At 51.0% G+C, this 20,099-nt stretch overlaps 1 protein-coding gene across 1 annotated transcript; it reads right to left on the reverse strand.

Annotated features, from left to right (window-relative positions):
• Nucleotides 1-37: 37 nt before the first annotated feature.
• On the reverse strand, nucleotides 38-19,949 carry HAUS8 (HAUS augmin like complex subunit 8). The gene is made up of 11 exons (XM_036302655.1): nucleotides 19,718-19,949; nucleotides 16,328-16,392; nucleotides 13,161-13,216; nucleotides 10,997-11,078; nucleotides 6,965-7,060; nucleotides 6,761-6,855; nucleotides 5,922-5,978; nucleotides 5,659-5,817; nucleotides 4,297-4,438; nucleotides 2,099-2,240; nucleotides 38-437 (listed from the first exon to the last, which is right to left on the reverse strand). The coding sequence occupies exons 1-11, from the start codon at nucleotides 19,744-19,746 to the stop codon at nucleotides 239-241; spliced, it is 1,122 nt and encodes a 373-aa protein (XP_036158548.1). The 5' UTR covers nucleotides 19,747-19,949; the 3' UTR covers nucleotides 38-238.
• Nucleotides 19,950-20,099: the final 150 nt, after the last annotated feature.

Raw genomic sequence — 20,099 nt, forward strand, 5'->3', positions numbered from 1 at the left:
CAGTGTCTCCTGCTTCCCCCTTACATAAAAACCAAACTCAGTTGCCAAACAGTTTATTTCTTAATATAAAACAAGATTATCACACAAAACCAGCTGTAGTGCCAAGCTAAGTGACTAAAGTGCGTGAGTTTCCGGAACACCACACTGGTGCCCTGGCGCAGAGGCGTCCCGGACAGAGCTTTCTTCCCGAGGGTTTGCAGAGGCCCCACTGGGCTAGGGTCACAGCCTGCGTGCGGATTCACCGTGCGCAGGGCTTGTCAGCACCTGAGAGGAGCGGGCTGCTGGCCTCTCCCCAAGTGGCCCCTCGAGTGTCCTCCTCATTGAAATACCACCGGCGGGGGGCCACCGGGCCCTGGGCCTCTTCCCAGACCTCCTGGTTGATTAAGGCTGCCTCCTTACTCACTCCAGCAGAGAGTTCCTGCACCTGGGCAAAGCTCCTGCGGGAATAACGGAAGGGATGATGCTTTCTGTCCCCCGTGCCCGAGGGCCGGGAGGAGCCAAGGCGCCCCTGCCTTCGCCAAGGTGGCAGCGCAGAGGCAGCGGGTCCGGGTGGATTCCGCCCGAGCACTCACGGGAAAGCGCGGGTCAGTAAGCTGTCTGAACAGAGCACTAACAGGGAAGCCCCAAGAACAGGGCCAGGCAGGCATGAAAGGAAAGATTCATTTGTTCAAGAAACAAGTGTGGCTCAGTGGTTGAACATTAACCTATGAACCAAGAGGTCACAGTTCGATTCCAGTCAGGGCACATGCCCAGGTTGTAGGCTCGATGCCCAGGTTGTAGGCTCGATGCCCAGGTTGTAGGCTCGATCCCCAGTAGGGGCTGTGCTGACAAATGATTCTCTCTCATCATGGAGGTTTCTCTCTCCCTCTCGCTTCCTTTCTGAAAGCAATAAAAATATGTGTTTTTAAGAAGAACTGTGAATGGGGCAGTATCCCAGCCCGCCCTCGCAGTACATGGTGGTGGGGACACAGGTGTTACATGAGCATGTTTAACCACTCGAGCCTGTGACCTTTGCAATCCAGAATGCTCTGGTGTGTCCCCATTTCATCCTGGGGCCAGAAGAAGCCAACTCACAGCGGGTGGCATTTGACTTCCATCAGCACCTTTCAAATACTGTAGGCGTCTCAGGAGGTATGTTTAGCATTGTAAAGGAGAAGAAAGCAAGATTCTTTCTGGAACACGTGGAAGAAAGCCCCATGGTTAGAAATCCCCTGGAGTGAGAGCAGAAAATCGGGGTGATTGTGGGGGCTGGCCTAGGGCTGGTTCCACGTGGGCACACGCTGGGAAACCCCTCGCGTTGTACCACTACAATCTGTGCCTTTTCTATATGTACTTATACTCCAATAAGAAGTTCCAAAAAGATCACCCCAGGCCCTTACCCTGGAAAACATTTAAAACATGAACAGCCCGATCCAAGGCGCCCGCAGTGCTGTGTGGTCTCGAGGAGTGAATGAGGGGTGATGCCATTGCCCTTTCTATTTTGGCTGTTGGGGAACCCACTTGAGGTTTCAGGTGGGCTGAAGGCTTTTACCCTCTCCCTTCTCCCTGCCTTGCTGGACCCTGCCATGCCAGGGCTGCCCGCTCTCTGCACAGGGCAGCTGTTAATGGCACATCTCTGTCTGATGGGAGGCTATTTTTCTTCTTTTATAAAAAGTAATATTATGTAATTATATATATATATATTTATGTATATGCTATCTTTTTCTTAAGATATGTTTTTACTGATTTTAGAGAGAGGAAAGGAGAGGAAGAGAAACATCAATTGGCTGCCTCCTGCACGCCCCCTATTGGGGATTAAGCCTACAAACCTGTGCATGCGCCCTGACCAGGAATCGAACAGCAACCTTTAGGTGCATGGGATGATGCTCAACCAAATAAGCCACACTGGCCAGCCTCCGCCCCCCACCCCCCTTTTTACTCCTCACTGAGGATATGCTTATTGATTTTAGAGAGAGAATCACTGATGTGAGAGAGAACATCAATTGGTGTGCACCCCAAATGGGCACCAACCCAAAACCTTCTGGTATACAGGACAGTGCTCCAACTGAGCCACACCAGCCAGGGTGCTATCTTTTTCTTAAAATATTTTCTGAAATACCTTCGGAGCTCCAGATCCTTCTTTTGGGTCATTTCCTTCAGTTCACCCAGCAGATCTAGCACTTTCCCGTTTTCTTCTGAACTGCAGACCCCAAGTTCTCCCAACAGATGGTGTGTGGTCGTCAATTCCCGCTGCAAATCATCTGAGGAGGGTGGGGAGAGGGCATCAGCCATGGGCTTCACGGTGCCCCAAGCAGCCCACGTGTGAGCGAGGTGGCTGGCTAGATAGTTCTCATTTCATCGGAACGCTCTCCTGTTACGAAGGCTCAAAGGCTGAGAGAGTCATGAAGGACGACATCCGTGCACTGGTACCACCTCTGTGCCCCTTTGCCGGAGGCCATGGGTCAGGCGTGTCCACTGTCCAGGCGGTCATTGGAACAGACCTGGAATGCCACTCCAGCATCCCCAACAGAAACGAATGCAAAAAGTGGAGAAAGCCTGTGCTATGAGTAACTTAAAAAAGAATCCCATGGTTCCCTTCGATACAGTACCTCCCGCCCCAGTGAAGTATTGCCTACAATGGCGCTGTGTCCCACCTGCTCTAGGGACACCAGCGTCTCTCCAATCCTGGCACATGTCCCATTTACCAGCTACATGTGTACACACATCACAACCAAACATTTTAACATTTTGGGAACCTTATAAGGGTTCTTACAAACACATCTCTTTCCCCCCAATGTGGTCTAAATTGTGTCCTCCCCAAAAGACCTGTTCAGGTCCTATTCTCAAATGTCTGAATATGACCTTACTGGAAATGTAACTGAGTTAGAATGAGGTCATAGGGTAGGGCCCATTCCAATAACTGGGGCCCTTCTAAGAAGAGTGAGATTCAGACACGGAGGCACTCAAGGGACGAGGCAATGAGAAGATGGGGGCAGAGACTGGAGTGATGCTGCCAGCAGCCAAGGAAGCAGCTGGGAGAGAAGCCTGGAATGGGTTCTCCCTCAGCGCCTCCAGAAAGAACCAACCATGCCCACACCTTGATTCTGGACTTCTGGCCCCTTGAACTGAGGGAGAATACACTTCTCTTGTTTTAAGCTACCCGGTTTGTGGGCCTTTGTTACAGCAGCCACAAACAACTCATACCCTCCCTAATCCCAACTCCTAGCAATTATCTAAGGAGCTTTTCTGAAACAGAGTACAAGAGTCACAGATGTGCCACTGACTGCAACAACCATACAACAGGAAACCCAGACACAGATAGTCATTCAACAGACTCATTTTTCAAGATCCCATATCAGATATATACTATTTCACATTGGAAAAGGCTTGATTTTATTAAAAACCATCTTTGTCTGGAAGTTAATCAGTCATTGCTTAGGGCTGAGAGATAAGCAGCGATCGGAAGTGACAGCTAATAGATACTGAGTTTCTTTTGGGGGAAACAAAAACGTCCTAAAATTAGAGTATAGTAATAGTTGCACATCCCTATGAATATATTAACAATGAACTGTACACTTTAAGTGGACAAACTGTATGGTACCTGAGTTGTATATCAATAAAGCTTTTTTAAAAAAATTTTAAGTCTCTGTCTGAAGCTGCCAATACAGCAACACCCTTTGGGATCCTGAACTGCCTTTGTGCGAAGTTCTGCAGGGAAAGTCCGCCTGATTTTAGGTGGCGATATTTTACTACATCAGCAAAATATATTTAGAGGCTCATGAGAGCTCTGCTTAGAAATAACCAAACTCCAGGGCAATTGAAAACCTGCTTTGGGAAGACAGCTGTTCTAAAGAGAATTTTAAGATCAAGCACAGCACTTCACACCTGCCCTTTCTTTAGGTGGAGGACTAGATGGGACCTCTCTGCAGGAAAGGGACCCCTTGGCTCTGTGTAGAAGGCAGAGGGTGGGGGTCTGCAGCCCTATCACTGCCCATCAACAATGCACCTTAGTAGAGCCCCTCTCTCAAGGCTGTGGGGTTGCAGGCCGCTCCCCAAGAATGCCTTTCAGCGGGGTAGGACATCAACAAGGAAACCACAGGCCTGGGTTCCAATCCCAGCATGGCTCTTTCTTGGGGTGCCACTCTGGACAAACCAGTCTTGCCAGCACCCTACATCCTGTGCCATGTGAAGGGGGACATGCCATCTACCTAACATGAGGCTTGTGAGGATGCCATGAAGGAATAAAGTGCCGGCACACAGGAAGTGCCAAACCCGCTGGTAGTTTCCCGTTCCTCGCCCAGCAGATGCCCGTCCTACCTAAGAACTTCTGCGCGCCTCCGTCCAGGTGAACTGATCTCACAGGCAGCTCGTGCCTCGTGGTGTCCAGGGCCGTCGCGAGGGCCTTGTACTGCTCCTTGAAGCTTTCAGACACAGCCGCGTAGGGGCTGAGCATCTCGATCTGCAGCAGGAGGGAGAGGGGCCGATGAGACGAGACCGGCAGTCACCGCCCGGAAGTTTCACACTTGGCACGTGTGAGGGTAAGACACAGGCTGTTCTTTCGGGATCTAGGGATCCTCCAGGAGGCTCAGCAGGTGGGTGGGCTCTCCCCTCACTCCTGGCCACCCTCCTTGCCATGAACATGCATCCACCTGCCAGCGCACTCCAGGGCCAGCCCTCCATTGGGATCAGAGGGGACCCAGGAAGGCTGTGCCCTCCTGCTTTGGAGCACCGAGCTGAAATGCCTGCCCCGCCTCAAGGCCATCCCCACCAACTCCCCTTTCCCTCATACACGCTATCACAGGGCACTGTAAGGATTCATTATTTGTCTTTTTTTTTCCTTCCACTCATTTCTCAGCCCACAGCCTGGGCACATGCACGAACACGTGCACCATTGGGTGTCCCAGGCTGAACCCCATAATTCCTCGGTTGACATCCAAACCACCAGCCACTCAGAATGTGACCTGATTTGGAGACAGGGCCTTTACAGAGGGACTGAGTCAGTGGGCACTGATCTATATTCCCGATGTCCTCGTAAAGGGCGGAGAATTGGAGACAAACACGCACCAAGTGAAGAGACTGGGAGAAGACAGCCTCCAGGCCAAGCAGAGACCCAAGACACATCCTTCCCTCACAGCCCCTGGAAGGAGCAAACTCTGCCGACGCCTTGATCTCGGACTCCAGCCTCCAGGCTGAGAAAGAGTAAGTGTCCGCTGTTGAAGCTGCCCAGTCTGTGGGACTTCGTCACGGCAGCCCCGGGACATGCACACACTGAATGAGGAGCTACGCCCCTGACCAGCCCTTCGTTTCCAAGGGTTTGCTCTATGATCTTCCTTGGTGTGGACGACTGTGTCCCAGCACTGACCACGTGGTGCCAAGACTGTGCCTCCCACCTGCACCCTGGCCCCCTGGGCAGGCCTGAAGCATGTCTTCCTGTCACTGGGCACAGCTGTGGGCGCCTGAAGGATATGTGTGTGCCGAAAGGACAGGTCCCTCTGCAGGCTGGCACCTAACATTATGGGCACATCCTCTTATAAACAGTTACATACCAATACCCGCTGGTGTCAAAAGCCAAGCACAAACTTAGAGCCAGGCCAGGGGTGACAGCCACTGTAACTAATCCCTCCAGACACCGCGATGACCAGCGGGGACACATGGCTCAGAGACCCTGCCACCACTGACCTGGGGGTTGAGGACATCCACCAGCTCCCGCTTCTTCTGACAGAGGAGAAGTTTGCGCTTTAGCTCGTGGGCCTTTTTCAGGAGCTGCTTCTTCTCTTGGCACACCGTTACCAAATTCCTTTCTGCCTCTTCCTCAAATGCTGCGAGGCTGTTCTCCATCTGTTAGGTGTAGAACAAGAGCTCAGGCCGGAGGGGACTCCAGCTCTTGGCGGACAGAGGCTGCCCTTCCATCCAGGTCACGCATAATGCGGTTCCATTTTCACCTTCACGGTCAGTAGGGTCAGGAGTAATGTTTGGGATTCCATCAATTCGGAGAGATCCTTAAGGAGAAAGAAAAGATACTCTGGGTCCCCAATGAACTGGTACATATCCAGCTTTCTCCCCGGGAGGGAAAGAACGCTGATCCACACGCACTTTATTTATTTCGTTCCACCTGCTGTTTCTATGATCTCGTTTAGCCTGTTTGGGTGCTCTGTGACAACAAAGAGGATGGTCTGCCCCTCTCACTCAGCGCCACTCTGGAACCAGGACTCAAACCTCCCACTCCAGTGAGACCACAGCCTAGACCTCTTCCTGCCCTGGGACGGGTCCAGCCTCGCACCTTCCCTAGCACGGCACCGCAAACAAGGTCCCAATCCCATTCTTCCCATGATCCCACATTTGTATCTACTCCTGTATGTGTTCTTGTAGAAACAAACTCTTTAAACAACCTAAGAATGTGTGTTGGCTTGCCCTAACTGGTTTGGCTCAGTGGATAGAGCGTCAGCCTGTGGACTGAAGGGGCCCAGGTTCGATTCCAGTCAGGGGCATGTACCTTGGTTGCAGACACATCCTCAGTAGGGGGTGTGCAGGAGGCAGCTGATAGATGTTTCTCTCTCATCGATGTTTCTAACTCTCTATTCCCTCTCCCTTCCTCTCTGTAAAAAATCAATAAAATATATATTTTTTAAAAAAAAAAAAAAAAAAAAAGAACGTGTGTTGGCTTTTGTCCTAAAAGGCATGTTCCTGGAGCCCCAGGTTTCCCACAGCACCTGGCCCAGGGCAGGAGCTAAACCAGATTTATCCGACCCATTAGCACTTCCCTCTCTTTTCATACACTTACTGGGTCCTTTTCCTGTGAGGCAGAAAATGATGTCGACTCAGTTTTCTTTGACACTTTTTTTTCTAATTGTGGAGTCTTTCTGAGCATACTCTTGTCTAAAATCAAGGAAAGCATTTTTAAGGTGAGAAGAGCATCCTTTGGCAGCTTGCTAAGATGCACTGCCACCCCCAGCTGGGAAAACAAGGGGTGAAATGAACAGTTTACCATTGATGGCTGAGAGATCCAGGTGCGGGGGGGCGGTGCCGTGTCCTTCCAGCAACGTGGACTGCAGGTCGCCTTTGTCGAAGATCCCACTGCTTTCTGTGGGCCCAATGAGAATCCCTCAGTCAACACAGTCCCTAAGAGGCTCTACACCCAGGCCAGGAAGCAGGCAACCTTCTGGACAATACCACTTGCTTCTAAAACTAAGCTTCTTGCTAGGTAGTAGAGAAGGCAGAAAACCTTGGGAAATTCCCAGCCATCAACTTGAATAAATAAATATATATATATATACTAGTGGCCGGTGCACGAAATTCATGCACGGGGGGAGGGGGTGTTCCTCAGCCCAGCCTGCACCCTCTCCAATCTGGGACCCCTCGAAGGATGTCCTACTGCCGGTTTACAGGGATCGGGCCTAAACCAGCAGTCAGATATCCCTCTCACAATCCAGGACTGCTGACTCCTAACCGCTCACCTGCCTGCCTGCCTGCCTGATTGCCCCTAACCACTCTGCCTGCTGGCCTGCTCACCCCCAACTGCCTCCCCATGCCAGTGTGCTTGCCCCCAACTGCCTCCCCTGCCAGCCTGCTCACTCCCAACTGCCCCCTCTGCTGGCCTGCTTGCCCCCACCTCCTCTCCCCACTGGCCCGCTTGCCCCCAACTGCCCCCCCTGCTGGCCTGCTCACTCCAAACTGCCCCCCGCCCCCGCTGTCCTGATCACCTCTAACTGACCCCCACTGACGGCCTGCTTGCCCCCAACTGGCCCCCCTGCTGGTCTGCTTACCCCCACCAGCCTGATCACCCACAAATGCCCTCCCCTCTTGGCCTCTAACCGCCTCTACCTTGGCCCCGTCACCATGGCTTTGTCCAGAAGAATGTCTAGAAGGTCTCCTAGAAGGTCTCCCAGTCTAATTTGCATAATACCCTTTTATTAGTATAGAGGCCTGGTGCACGGATGGGGGCTGGCTGGTTTGCCCTGAAGGGTGTCCTGGATCAGGATAGGGGTTCCCTTGGGGCATGGAGCAGCCTGAGCAAGGGGCCTGTGGTGGTTTGCAGGCCGGCCACGCCCCCATGGGGTAAGGGTCCCCATTGGGGAGGCGTGGCCATCCTGGGTGAGGGGCTGAGGGCTGTTTTCAAGCTGGCCACACCCCCTTCAGGGTAGGGGTCCCCCCTGGGGTACCTGGCCAGCCTGGGTGAGGGGCTGATGGTTGTTTGCAGGCTGGCCACGGCCCCCAGCAACCCAAGCTCCCAGCCCCTCCTTTTTTTCTTTTTTATTTTCAGGGCCTCCTTCAGCGGAGGCCAGGGAGGCTGGAAGCAGGTATCTGGGATTTATTTATCTTCTATAATTAAAACTTTGTAGCCTTGAGTGGAGGCCAGGGCGGGCCAGGGCAGGCGGGAGGCTTGGCTTCCTCCATCACCGGGGGCAACCCAAGCCTCCTGTGCGCTTCAGCTCCGCAGTTGCGCCATCTTGGTTGGGTTAATTTGCACACTCGATCCTGATTGGCTTGTGGGTATGGCTTGTGGGGTGGCTTATGGGCAACGTGAAGGGGCAGCTAATTTGCATGTTTCTCTTTTATTATATTTTTTAACATATTTTTATTGATTTCAGAGAGAAAGGGAGAGGGAGAAAAACATCATGGGATCAGCTGCCTCCTGCAGGTCCTGCACTAGGGATCGAGCCCACAACCCGGGCATGTGCCCTGACCAGGAATTGAACCTGGGACCCTACGGTCTGCAGGCCGATGCTCTATCCACAGAGCCAAGCCGGCCAGGGCTACTTGAATATATTTTAAAGAACTAGACAAGAGAGGCATTCTGTAAAACCCAAAGATGCAAGTAAGTCTTTCTACTTAGTTTAATAAAAGCTGCTGTGTGCACAGTATGAGCCTAATGCATGCCATGTATTTGTTCTGCCCTCAGCTCTTTCTCCTTCTTTCTCCAGCAGCTTCTGGAACGTTCATCTTCCCAGGAGTCCCCTTCATCCTTTAGCCTCTATTTAAAACTGTGCAGTTATGCCTTGCACCATCTGAAATGGGCAGTGGTGCACTGCGTTAATTTAGCAAGGCCCCCAGAGCGCTGCAGAACGAGCAGCGGTATGTCAGATACACACTGTCATGTCAGGAACTAAAAGAGAAAACAATTTCATGAGCAACCATGCAGCTGAGAAAATAAATACGAGGAAACAAAAAAAGCAAAGTCACCATAATGTGTAGGGCAAGGTACCGTTTGTGTTAAAACTTTTACAAAATTCTAGACAGAGGAAAACTTATCAAGAGCAGCTGCCTCCTGGGTGAGAAGCTGGAACTGGACGTGGAAAAGGATGACTTTTTATTGCTATGGCTTTTGCACAGGTTAATTGTTTTGTCACCTGCATGTACAGTATCTCCATTAGAAAATGTAATTTCCTATAAATCCATATGACAGAACTCAAAAAACAGTCCTTCTACACCAGGGCTACGCTTGAATTCTGGTTTCTCAGCCTTGGCACTGCTGACATTTGGGGCTGGGTAATTCTTTGCTGTGTGCTCTCCTGTGCACTCCCAGGTGTTGAACAGGTCCTGGGCCACCACCCATTACACCGCCTACTTCTGCAACAACCCCGGACATTGTCCAGTGTCCCCTGGGGTCAGAATTGCCCCAGCTGAGAACCCTGACTTTAAAATGTGGCAGGCCCGTTTTAGGCCCCTCAGCCCATGCTGTTTCTCAGCTTCATGCAGGGCGCTCAACTAATTGCACAAGAAAACACTAGAAGACGATGCCTGCTTCTCAGTCATGCCTGCGTCAAGGAACAGTGCAAATTCTGACAAACATCTAACCTAGTATCAGCACACTTACAGCTTGCAGGCCAAACCCAGTCCACTTCCTGTGTTTGTTAAAAGTTTTATTGGGCCCTGGGTGGTTTGGCCCAGTGGATAGAGCGTTGGCTTGCAGACTGGAGGGTCTCAGGTTCAATTCCAGTCAAGGGCATGTGCCCAGGTTGTGGGCTCAATCCCCAGTAGGAGGTGTGCAGGAGGCAGCCAATCAATGATTTTTTTCTCATTATTAATGTTTCTCTCTCTCTCTCTCTCCCTTCCTCTCAGAAATCAATAAAAATATATTTTTTAAAAAAGTTTTATTGGGACACAGACATATTCATTCATGTATGTATGGTCTGTGACTGCTTTCATGCTGTAAATGGCAGTGAAGTCTTTGTGACAGAGAGTGTCTGTCTTGCAAAGACTAAAATATTAACCATTTGGCCCAGAAAAGGTTTGCTGACCCTTGATCTGAACAATAAAGTTGAAAATCTGTAGTTGTAGGAGAACTCAAAGCTGCCACCATTTTGAAGAAGGAGGTGAGAGCCAAGGAAGAGTTCTGCCCTTTGTGAATTGCTCTCATGCAAAAGAGCTGCCCAATTTGCTGTAGAGATGGGCACGTGAGGCACTGGACAAACTGCTACGGTGGGAGGGCCCTCCCCGACTTCTAGGTGAACACACTGCCTAGAACGGAACACCAAACCCACCAAAAGTGATGGTCGGATTGGCAGATTGTGAGGGAACTTTCCCTCCTCGTCCACATTTTCCATTTTTTTAAACAATGAACACATGCCACTTCTATAATCAGAAAAACTGAAAGCTTTTCATGTCACTTCGGTGACAGCTTTTAGATGAAAAACACAGGGAGACCATTACACAGGAAGACGCGACCCAAGGCAGTGAGAGGCAGGAGGATGAGGCCTCGCACCTTTTCTGGTCCTGGTCGTGGAGCTCTGGCGAAAACAGTCACTCGGTTAAGGAACTGGTGCCACAAGGAAGAGCCATAACGGCAACTGGGCTCCTCTCTGAGGTCACACAGGAAGGAAGAGACCCCCCCACTCCCCCGCCACCCCCTTTCAGCTCCCCACATGCCCCGAATCTGTCCTTACACTTTGCCCAGCTCTTTCGTCTGATGCTTCCAAGAAAGAAAAGAGGGACTTTTAACTTGAAAACATAATTCACCACCACACTCAACACCTGCTAGCTCCACGGCTGACCTACGCCCTCCCCCCATCGTACACACCTTTGCTCTTCTGGAGGGAGCTGGGTTTCCGTCCGCCTTCAGGGATCTTCCCGCTGGTCTTTAAAACATCTCCCGCAGGAGCCTGTTGGGAACACAGGACACTCAGGGCGCACAATACTTTCCCTTCATGAGAAGGGGCCCCTTCACGTCTGCAAGGTTTGCATCTGCTCATACTTTGAGGCAAAGGACAGGCTTAAGGAGTTCTGACATTTAATTGCATACATGCAGGTCAAGCTACTTTTGTCAAAAAGGGTCCCCTCACGTACACAGAACACAGGAAACCACCACAATTTTTGCCAGTGATTATCTCTGTCATGGCAGATTACAGATGACTGATTTTCTGTATACTTTTTAGTATTTGCCAGTTTTATAGACAAACTATATTACTTGGGTCATCAGGAAAAACCAAGTTTTTGTACAGGTATTAATCTTCAAAACTTACAAAAATAAATGGGGAAAAATCCCCAGGTGAGGATTAACAAAAAATAAAATAACATAACATAAAATAAAATAAGGTAAGATAAAATAGACTACTACATGCAGCAAGTAGACACACGGGGGCGCTGTAACCAAGTTTGCAAGGCAACATTAAAATTATGACGTGTGGACTGTGATCCTTTGTTGAGTATCACTTCAACACTGTAAACTACAGATTTTGGGTGACGATGTGTCAACGTAGGCTCACCAACTGTAAATGTGCACCACTCTGGTACAGGATGTTGATTGTGGGGGAGGCTACACATGCATGGGGTGGGGAGGTACCTTCTGCTCAATTTTGCTATTAACCTAAAACTGCTCTAAAAATAAAGTCCAAAGAAGATGTGGTAAATATACACAATGAAATACTACTCAACCATAAGGAGAGATGAAATACTGCCATTCGCGACAACATGGATAGACCCTGGGAATACTATGCTAAGCAAAAGAAGTCAGTCCTAAAAAGCTAAGAACCATATGATTTCACTCATATATGAGATACAAAACTCACAGACAACAGTCGTCACCAGAGGAAAGGGGTGGGGAGGGGGCAAAAGGGACCAAATGCATATATGGTGACGGAAGCTGGTTTGACTTTGAGTGCTGGGCACACAATGCAATATATAGATCTTGTATCATAGAACTGTACACTTGAAACCCATATGATCCGATTAACCAATGCCATCCCAATAAACTTTTTTAAAGCCCATTTAAAAAAAACCACTCCAAGAAGCATATCAAATAGTTTATATAAAACTATCCTTTTTCTTCAAGCTGTATTTTAGGTCACATTTTTAAGAACCCACCACCCACTCTATCCAGATTTTAAGAGTGGAAATGAATATATAACTAATTTTTACCAGAAACAATTATTTGGGGATAACATGACCTTCACCTCAACACATTCTCAGTAGGTACACACTGAAACAAATATATAATTGGGTAACATACTGATTGGTTTTTTGTTTGTTTGTTTATTTTAAATATATTTTTATTGCCTTCAGAGAAGAGAAGAGAGGGATAGAAACATCAATCATGAAAGAGAATCATTGACTGGCTGCCTCCTGCATGTCCCCAACTGGGGATCGAGCCCACAACCCGGAAATGTGCCCTGACTGGGAATCGAGCCGTGACCTCCTGGTTCATAGGCTGACGTTCAACCACTGAGCCACACTGGTTGGGCCATGGTGCTAGCTTTTATTAAACATCATACAAAGTATACTCTCATGTTGTTAAGTGTTTCATGCTGTCATTTAAATGGTTTCATAATTTTCATGGTGTGACTACAGGTAGTTCATGAAACTCTCTCTACTACTAGTGTTTCAGGTACGTCATTTCCCCAGTCATTCCTATAGCCCTGCAGGTATTTTTTTAAATACCAGCTAAGGCCGGAGACTGTGCGCTGGGCACTTGCCAGAACTGCTCCCAGGACAGAATCCAGAAAAGAAATGATGGGGTTGAAAAGCAGAACAATTTTAGGTTTCAACAGAGATCATGGCTTTGCAAAAGGATTCTCAAAGAGACTGGCCACTCACGACAGAGACACAGGTCTCTGCAGGAAGGACAACTAGGCAAAGTCCCCAAAACTCTGCCTTAGAACCAGGGGGTGCCTGGCTCGGGTAACTTGTGTCAGAATCCTAAGTTCGTTAGAACTCCCTTCCGAACTGTTTCAAACATTGTGTGTTACCTTTTTAGTGGGTTTCTTCTCATACTGCAGGTATCGGGATTCGACCATTTTTCCTCCTGTGGGGAACACACTGTTGGTTTATAACAAACCTACAATAGTGGTGTGTGCAGACCCGCCCGCACCGAGGACCACACCGCCTCCCCCAGAGCCAGGTGCCATTGGCCCTCCCTGCTCAACAGCTGATCCCCCTTGCTCCTCTCAGAGCCTGCCCTTCAGTACCCTCAAGTATGTATGGGACACCTATTATATGTAAGAACATTTATGGGAACCTACTGCGTGCAAAAACATGTATGAGACACCTACTGTGTACAAGTCCCAGGGCTCCGGGCAAAGCCAGAGATCCACAGGCGCAGAAAGGGGACTCAGGGGTTGGGCAGGTAAAGGAAGACAGACCTACCACAGACGGCCATCTGTTTGCTGCCTCCTCCACTCTCCCCAGCTCACTCCCTGTGCTCATGACCCCAAACACCGCTTCCCCCGCTTCCTCTGACCTACTCATGGTACCATCTTTCACATCCCCTCACCCCACCTCTCCTAGCTCAGGAACAACCCCCTGGACGCACTCAGCACCAAGGCCCTTTCTCAGACACAGCGCAGGTCTCCTTCCATTCCTGCCCCTGGGGCATTGAACAAGGATGGAGGAAACCCACCCGCCCTCCAAACCTCAGGGCAGCATCCTGACCCCATGTGGATGGACCTCTGCTCCTGCGTAAAGAGAACCCCCACTCTTGTTGTCAGAGCCAAGCCCCACCCGGTAAAGAAACTGCCCTGGAGCCTGGCCGGCGTGGCTCAGTGATTGAGCATCGACCTACAAACCGGTCGATTCCCGGCCAGGACACATGCCCAGGTTGCAGGCTTGCTCCCCAGTGTGGGCGTGCAGGAGACAGCCGATCAATGATTCTCTCTCATCATTGATGTTTCTCTCTCCCTTCCTCTCTGAAATAAAATAAATAAATAAACAAACAGCCGAAACCGGTTTGGCTCAGTGGATAGAGCGTCGGCCTGCGGACCGAAAGGTCCCGGGTTCGATTCCGGTCAAGGGCATGTACCTGGGTTGCGGGCACATCCCCAGTAGGAGATGTGCAGGAGGCAGCTGATCGATGTTTCTCTCTCATCGATGTTTCTAACTCTCTATCTCTCTCCCTTCCTCTCTGTAAAAAATCAATAAAAATATATTAAAAAAAAAATAAACAAACAAACATACATTATTTAAGAAAAAAAAAAACAAACCTGCCCCGGAAACCCCTCTCTTCCTCACCCCCACTCCACTCCTGCTCCTCTCCACAGGTCACACTGTTAATCTCCCCGCACCTACCCCCTTGGCTCACCCCCATTTCTCTGCTTCCCTTTACAATGCTGGCTTTCTCTTCTCCCTCTTCCCTTGAATCCCCCACCCCACACACCTGTCTCTCACACCACCACCCACAGAAGAAACGCATTTCAGCAAGACCATCAAGACCTCCGTGTTCCAAAGCCCATCAGCCCTTCTCAGCGAGCCACCCTCATACTGAGCCACCAGCAGGCCTGGGCACAGTGCTCGCTCACATGCCTCCCCTCCTGACACACCTGTGGCCCGCAGGCTGGCTGGCCCCTGGTGGCTGACAACAGGCTATCCGGCAGACCCAGCAGCTGGTGGAGCCTGAGCATCTCTAGGCACATTACAGGCCTGGCACGACTCAGGGCGTCCTTCTGACTTAGTCACCTCCTCGCTCCCCTCAGTCACTCTGTTCCCAGCCAACGGGCTGCTCCTGCACCGGCCCCCCTTCCCGACTCTATTCAGCCCAGCACTTCCTTTGGACCCATAAGCTACCCCCTTCCTGCTGTTTTTCCCACCACGTCTGTTATCATCCTCTGAACCCTGGGTCTCCTTACTTCTCCGCTCAGTGCACCGCCTGTGTCCCAGACCACCAGCTCCCTGAGGGCAGGGACTTGTGCCCGTCTGGCTTGCTGCTATACTCCACCACCCTGCAGGGAGTAGGTGCTCAACAAAGATCAAATGCATGATTCTGCACTTTTTCTTGGTGCCCGTAGAGCTCAGTCTCTCCCTTTCTACTGCAGAGACACAGGGAGAGTGACAGTCAGCATCACACAGTTTAACAGCTTCGAAGGTGGAGCAAGACTGATTTCAAACCAGAACTTCATACCGGAATTTGCATCTTCCACTGGCAATTCCAGTTGCAGTGCGGCCCCATGAGGAAAGGAGGTGCGCCAGTTAACAGGGAGCCTGGTGCGGGCCATGGAGGCGGTGGTCACCCTGAGCATGCTCCAGGCAGGGAAGAGCTGTGCCTATGGGCTCAGAGCACGAGTGGGCTCAGGCCATCAGGAAGGAGGTCCATAGAGTCACGGCTGGGTCAGGCGGGGTCCAGGAAGAGAATCAAGCCAACCCCGGTGTCTGCCACCGGACATGAGGGACTGGGGCAAAGGACACCCCTGGTTCCAAGCAGGCATGGCCATCCTGTGTTGGGTGTTGTACAGCCAGGAAAAAACCCGAGGCTCTGGGTTCCTTGGACAATTGAAAGCAGTTTCAAGTTTCCAGAAAACTGGTATGCATCTGTTTGTTTTAAACGGTGGTGGGTTTTCCACAGTGGCGATGTTACAGTGAAGGACAGAATTTGTGTTCAAGAACCAGACCGCACGTAAATAGATGTTATAGACAAGACGCTGCTCTAAGTTCTCTGAGACGCGCACTACCACAGAGCACACTTTAAGAGAATATTTCATTTCAGAGGCTGCAGCTCCAACATGGGAGATCCTCAAGAGTCCACTGGGCACTGCCAAGAATCAAGGGGGCTGTTCACAATGACCCCAAACCCTCAGGTGGACATGGGACATGGGGCACCCCCAAAGGACTGATATGCTTTCAGAGAAGAGTCTTAGGAAATTCTGATGTTTGGTAATGAACTCAGCTCAAGCTCTCTTCACCCACACTTCCAAGCGACAAGTCCTGGGCATAGCCCAAAATGAGCCCTACCTGGTCCTGCCACAACCCTGGGTGCAGGCGGGGCTGGGTGACCAGACTAGAAATCTCCCAAGATTTGAACAGAAGATAAAACCGTATTTCCCTTGCTCTGCTGTTTTGTTTTTTTATTCCCCAAAAACACTTACTAGGGGGGGAAAAATCACGTTTTATTTCATGGGATCATTAGGTAGATTCTAACTTGACTCACCTTGTGTTTGCTTTCCTTTCGGCTTGGGGCCACTAGGAGTACTGGGGTCCCCTGCAGAAGGCAACCTAAAAGAGAGGGGCAAGGTCTTGTTAATGTACTTGACAAGTAGCTGAGGGAAGCCTGTGAGCAGCTCCGGTTTCTCTTCGAAGCTGGGCCACCTCGACAGGAAGAACGTGGAGTCCCATCACCTGGGTGACAGAGTCGCCCCACAGAGCAAGAAGAGTGGACATTTTTGCCGAACCTCAAAGATCTCAACCTCTGTCATGAGTTCATTAATTCAGCAGGTGGCTATGTGCCTGCTGTTTGCCCCTGGGGGTGCACGGTGAACGGCAGGTGGAACTCCCTCCGTGAGAGGGAAGAGCAGCATCTTTCTGCTGGGCAAGTGTGAAGGTACCCCAGACAGGAAACGGGGGGGGGGGGGCGGTGATAATGCACCTTTCGCTCAGGTACATTGGGAAGGGCATCCTAAGACAGGGACCAACAAGACCAAGGGTATGAGCAATGGCGAGTGATGTGGAAGCGGGAAATGACCAGCCCTACGGCTTAGCTAGAGAACACTGGCAGGGGGGTGGGATCAGGAGAGCACCCTGGGCCAGCCGGCAGCTCTGAATGCCCAACCTAAGGGCTTGCACCTGGTCCTACAGCCCGGGGGTTGGCAATCTTTCTGTGTAAAGGGCCAGATGGTAAATATTTTCAGCTCTGTGGGCCATGTGCTTAGTCACAACTACTCAACTTTGCCATCGTAGCACAAAGCAGCCATGGATGATGCGGAAAGAAACAGGTATGGCTATGTCCCAATAAAACTTTATTTATACAATGACATTTGAAGTTCATACAATTTTCATATGTCCAAACATTCTTCTTCTATTGATGTTTTTAACCACCATTTAAGAATGTACAAACCGCCGAAGCCGGTTTGGCTCAGTGGATAGAGCGTCGGCCTGCGGACTGGGGGGTCCCAGGTTCGATTCCGGTCAAGGGCGTGTGCCGGGGTTGCGAGCACATCCCCAGTGGGAGATGTGCAGGAGGCAGCTGATCGATGTTTCTCTCTCATCGATGTTGCTAACTCTCTATCTCTCTCCCTTCCTCTCTGTAAAAAATCAATAAAAATATATTAAAAAAAAAAAAAGAATGTACAAACCATTCTCAGTTCGCCAGCCATACAAAAAAGGGGGGGCTCTGGCTTTCACTGTAGCCCCTGGGGAATAGACGCTGTCAGAGCCATGTTTCATGAAGACTGCTGGCAGCCGGGAAGAAGACAGGCTCTGAGGTTCTAGGACAGGGACCGGGTCTGCTCCTCACCATCCCAGTGCCTAAATATTCATCTGCTCGAGCTTCCATCACAAAATATAAGACTAGGAGGCTTAAACTGCAGACTTTTTAAAAATCCTTTGTTTAGTATTACATATGTCTCCTTTTCCCCCCATTGACCTCTCCCCGGCCACCCCCACCCCCCAGCACATGCCCTCACCCCGCTAGTGTCTGTGTCCATTGCTTATCCTTATATGCATGCATACAAGTCCTTTGGTTGATCTCTCACTCCCCCACCACCACCCGCCGCCCCTCTGAAGTTTGACGATCAGACTTTTTTAAAATTCTCACCCAAGGATATGTTTTTTTATTGATTTTTAGAAAGAAGGAAGGGAGAGGGAGAGAGAGAGAAACATCAACGTGAGAAAGAAACATTGATTGGCCACCTCCTGCAGGATCGAACCGACAACCTGGGTATGTGCACTCACTGGGTGAGGAATGGGGAGTGCTAATGGATATAGAGCTTCCTTCTGGACTGAAGAAAACATTCTAGGACAGAGGTGGTGGATGCAGGACATTGTGAATGTCTTTATGCCATGGAATTGCTCACCTTACAATGGTTAATTTGATGTCCTGAAAGAAAGAATGAAGCCTGACGTAATAGATGAGGGAACAATGGCTGGCAAATCAGCTGTGGGGTGCGGGGGAGTCTGGAATGCCTCCTAGGTTTCCAGTCTGGGCAAATGGGAAGAAGCAGGGACGCCAGGAACAGGGGACGAGCCATGCAGTAGGAGCAGGTGGAGGGGCCAGGGTGAGACCTGGGCTCTTTGACTCCTGCTGACATCACAGGTCCCACTAGTTGCAGCAGCAGAGGTCACCTGCTCAGTTCGCTGTAGCCACCTCCTGTGGAGCTGGGCTGGGGGGCCCCCAAGTGAGACCCAGGCCATGGTGGGAGGCATCTCCAACTCTACAAATGCATACCTACCTTTGGCCTGCTTTATCTGTTTTCCAGACAAGGGCCTGAGCTTCAACAGGTCACCCCTAGTTAGTCTCAATGCTGGAACGGGAAAGAGCAAGGATTCCCTGGGATCTAAGTCAGGGCTCTGGAGCCAAACAAAATGAGCTCAGGCCGAAACTGCAGGGACCTGGGGTTGTGGTCACCACACCTGTGCCAGCCTCAGGTACCACCCCGGTACTGTAGCTCAGAGAAGCTAACATCAATCTCACAGTTAGGGCAAAGGGCTGAGGAGGAAATACAAGTGATTTCTGGGGCCCGTTTAATTTTCATTCTTATTGGCACCATAAGCATTAGCCGACTGAACAAATAAGACAAAACTCAGCCCTGGAATCACGCCTGGCACCGGGTATGTGTTCCATGCCTTTCTTGTTCTTGCCTATGGGACTCTGGGCAAATAACCGTCCCTCCCTGTGATTGTTCTAACAGCGACAGGCCACCCTTAGGGGTCAGGCATGTTCTAAGTCAGTGGTTCTCAACCTTCCTAATGCCGCGACCCTGTAATGCAGTTCCTCATGTTGTGGCGACCCCCAATCATAAAATTATTTTCGTTGCTACTTCATAACTGTAATTTTGCTACTGTTATGAATCGTAATGTAATTATCTGATATGCTGGATGTATTTTCATTGTTACAAATTGAACATAATTAAAGCACAGTGATTAATCACAAAAACAATATGTAATTATATACGTGTTTTCCGATGGTCTTAGGCGACCCCTGTGAAAGGGTCGCGACCCACAGGTTGAGAACCGCTGTTTTAAGTGCTTTCAAGGCTCAGTGAGACCTACACGTTGAGCGGTGGCGTCATCAGCCCCGTTTCGCAACCAAGGACGCGAGGCTCGGAGAATTTAAGGCACTGGCCAGAATGACCCCCATCGAAGCGGCAGACCTGGGACTCGAACTCGCGGTCTACCCTACGCGCCCGCTTTCCCAGCATGCGCGGAGGTCGCACCCGGGGCCTCCCTGAACCTGCGCATCTTTGGTGGCTCCTAGAAGGGTCAGGTCCGGACTCTCACCCCAAGGGTCCCCGTTTCCCAACTTTGCTGCCCGCTGCCCCCAGCCGTCGGCCAAGGGCTTCCCTCCGGCAACCACAAATTCCAGACCCGCGGGATTTCAACTCACCCAGAGCCGCGCCCCGAGGAGTCCGCCATTTTCCCGCCTTCAGCTCAAAGGCGGGCTCGTCAAGTTCCCTTGCCCCGAGCCCTCCGGAGGGGTGGCCGCGGGCCACCGGGGAGAGCAGCTGCAGGCGGAGCGGGAGAGCCCAGCGCGCGCCTCGCGGTCCCCCCCCACACTTGGTTCCGCTCACCAGCGAGGGAGGCCGCGGACAGGGCCCCAGGCCCCGCCCCCCGGAAGCGGGAGGTGCAGGGGAGCAGCCAGTGGGGGCGGGGTTTGTGGCGCCCCGCCCCGCGGCGCTCTGGCGTCACGCCCCTCCCCGTCCCTCCGGGACCCGGAAGCGGGAGCGCGCAGGGGAGCGGCGGGCGCGGCGGGGCGGGGCGGAGCGGAG

This window comes from Myotis myotis, unplaced genomic scaffold (assembly GCF_014108235.1).
Source record: "Myotis myotis isolate mMyoMyo1 unplaced genomic scaffold, mMyoMyo1.p scaffold_m19_p_32, whole genome shotgun sequence".
NCBI lineage: Eukaryota > Metazoa > Chordata > Mammalia > Chiroptera > Vespertilionidae > Myotis > Myotis myotis.

What these genes read in the sequence shown, in the direction of transcription:
- HAUS8 (XM_036302655.1), bottom strand. Translation starts at nt 19,746, where the DNA reads ATGGCGGACTCCTCGGGGCGCGGCTCTGG. An exon ending in GAAAGGAAAGCAAACACAAG is followed by an intron (nt 13,217 to 16,327) that starts GTGAGTCAAGTT and finishes TGTTCCCCACAG; the next exon opens with GAGGAAAAATGGTCGAATCC. An exon ending in GGATCTCTCAGCCATCAATG is followed by an intron (nt 6,856 to 6,964) that starts GTAAACTGTTCA and finishes CCTTGATTTTAG; the next exon opens with ACAAGAGTATGCTCAGAAAG.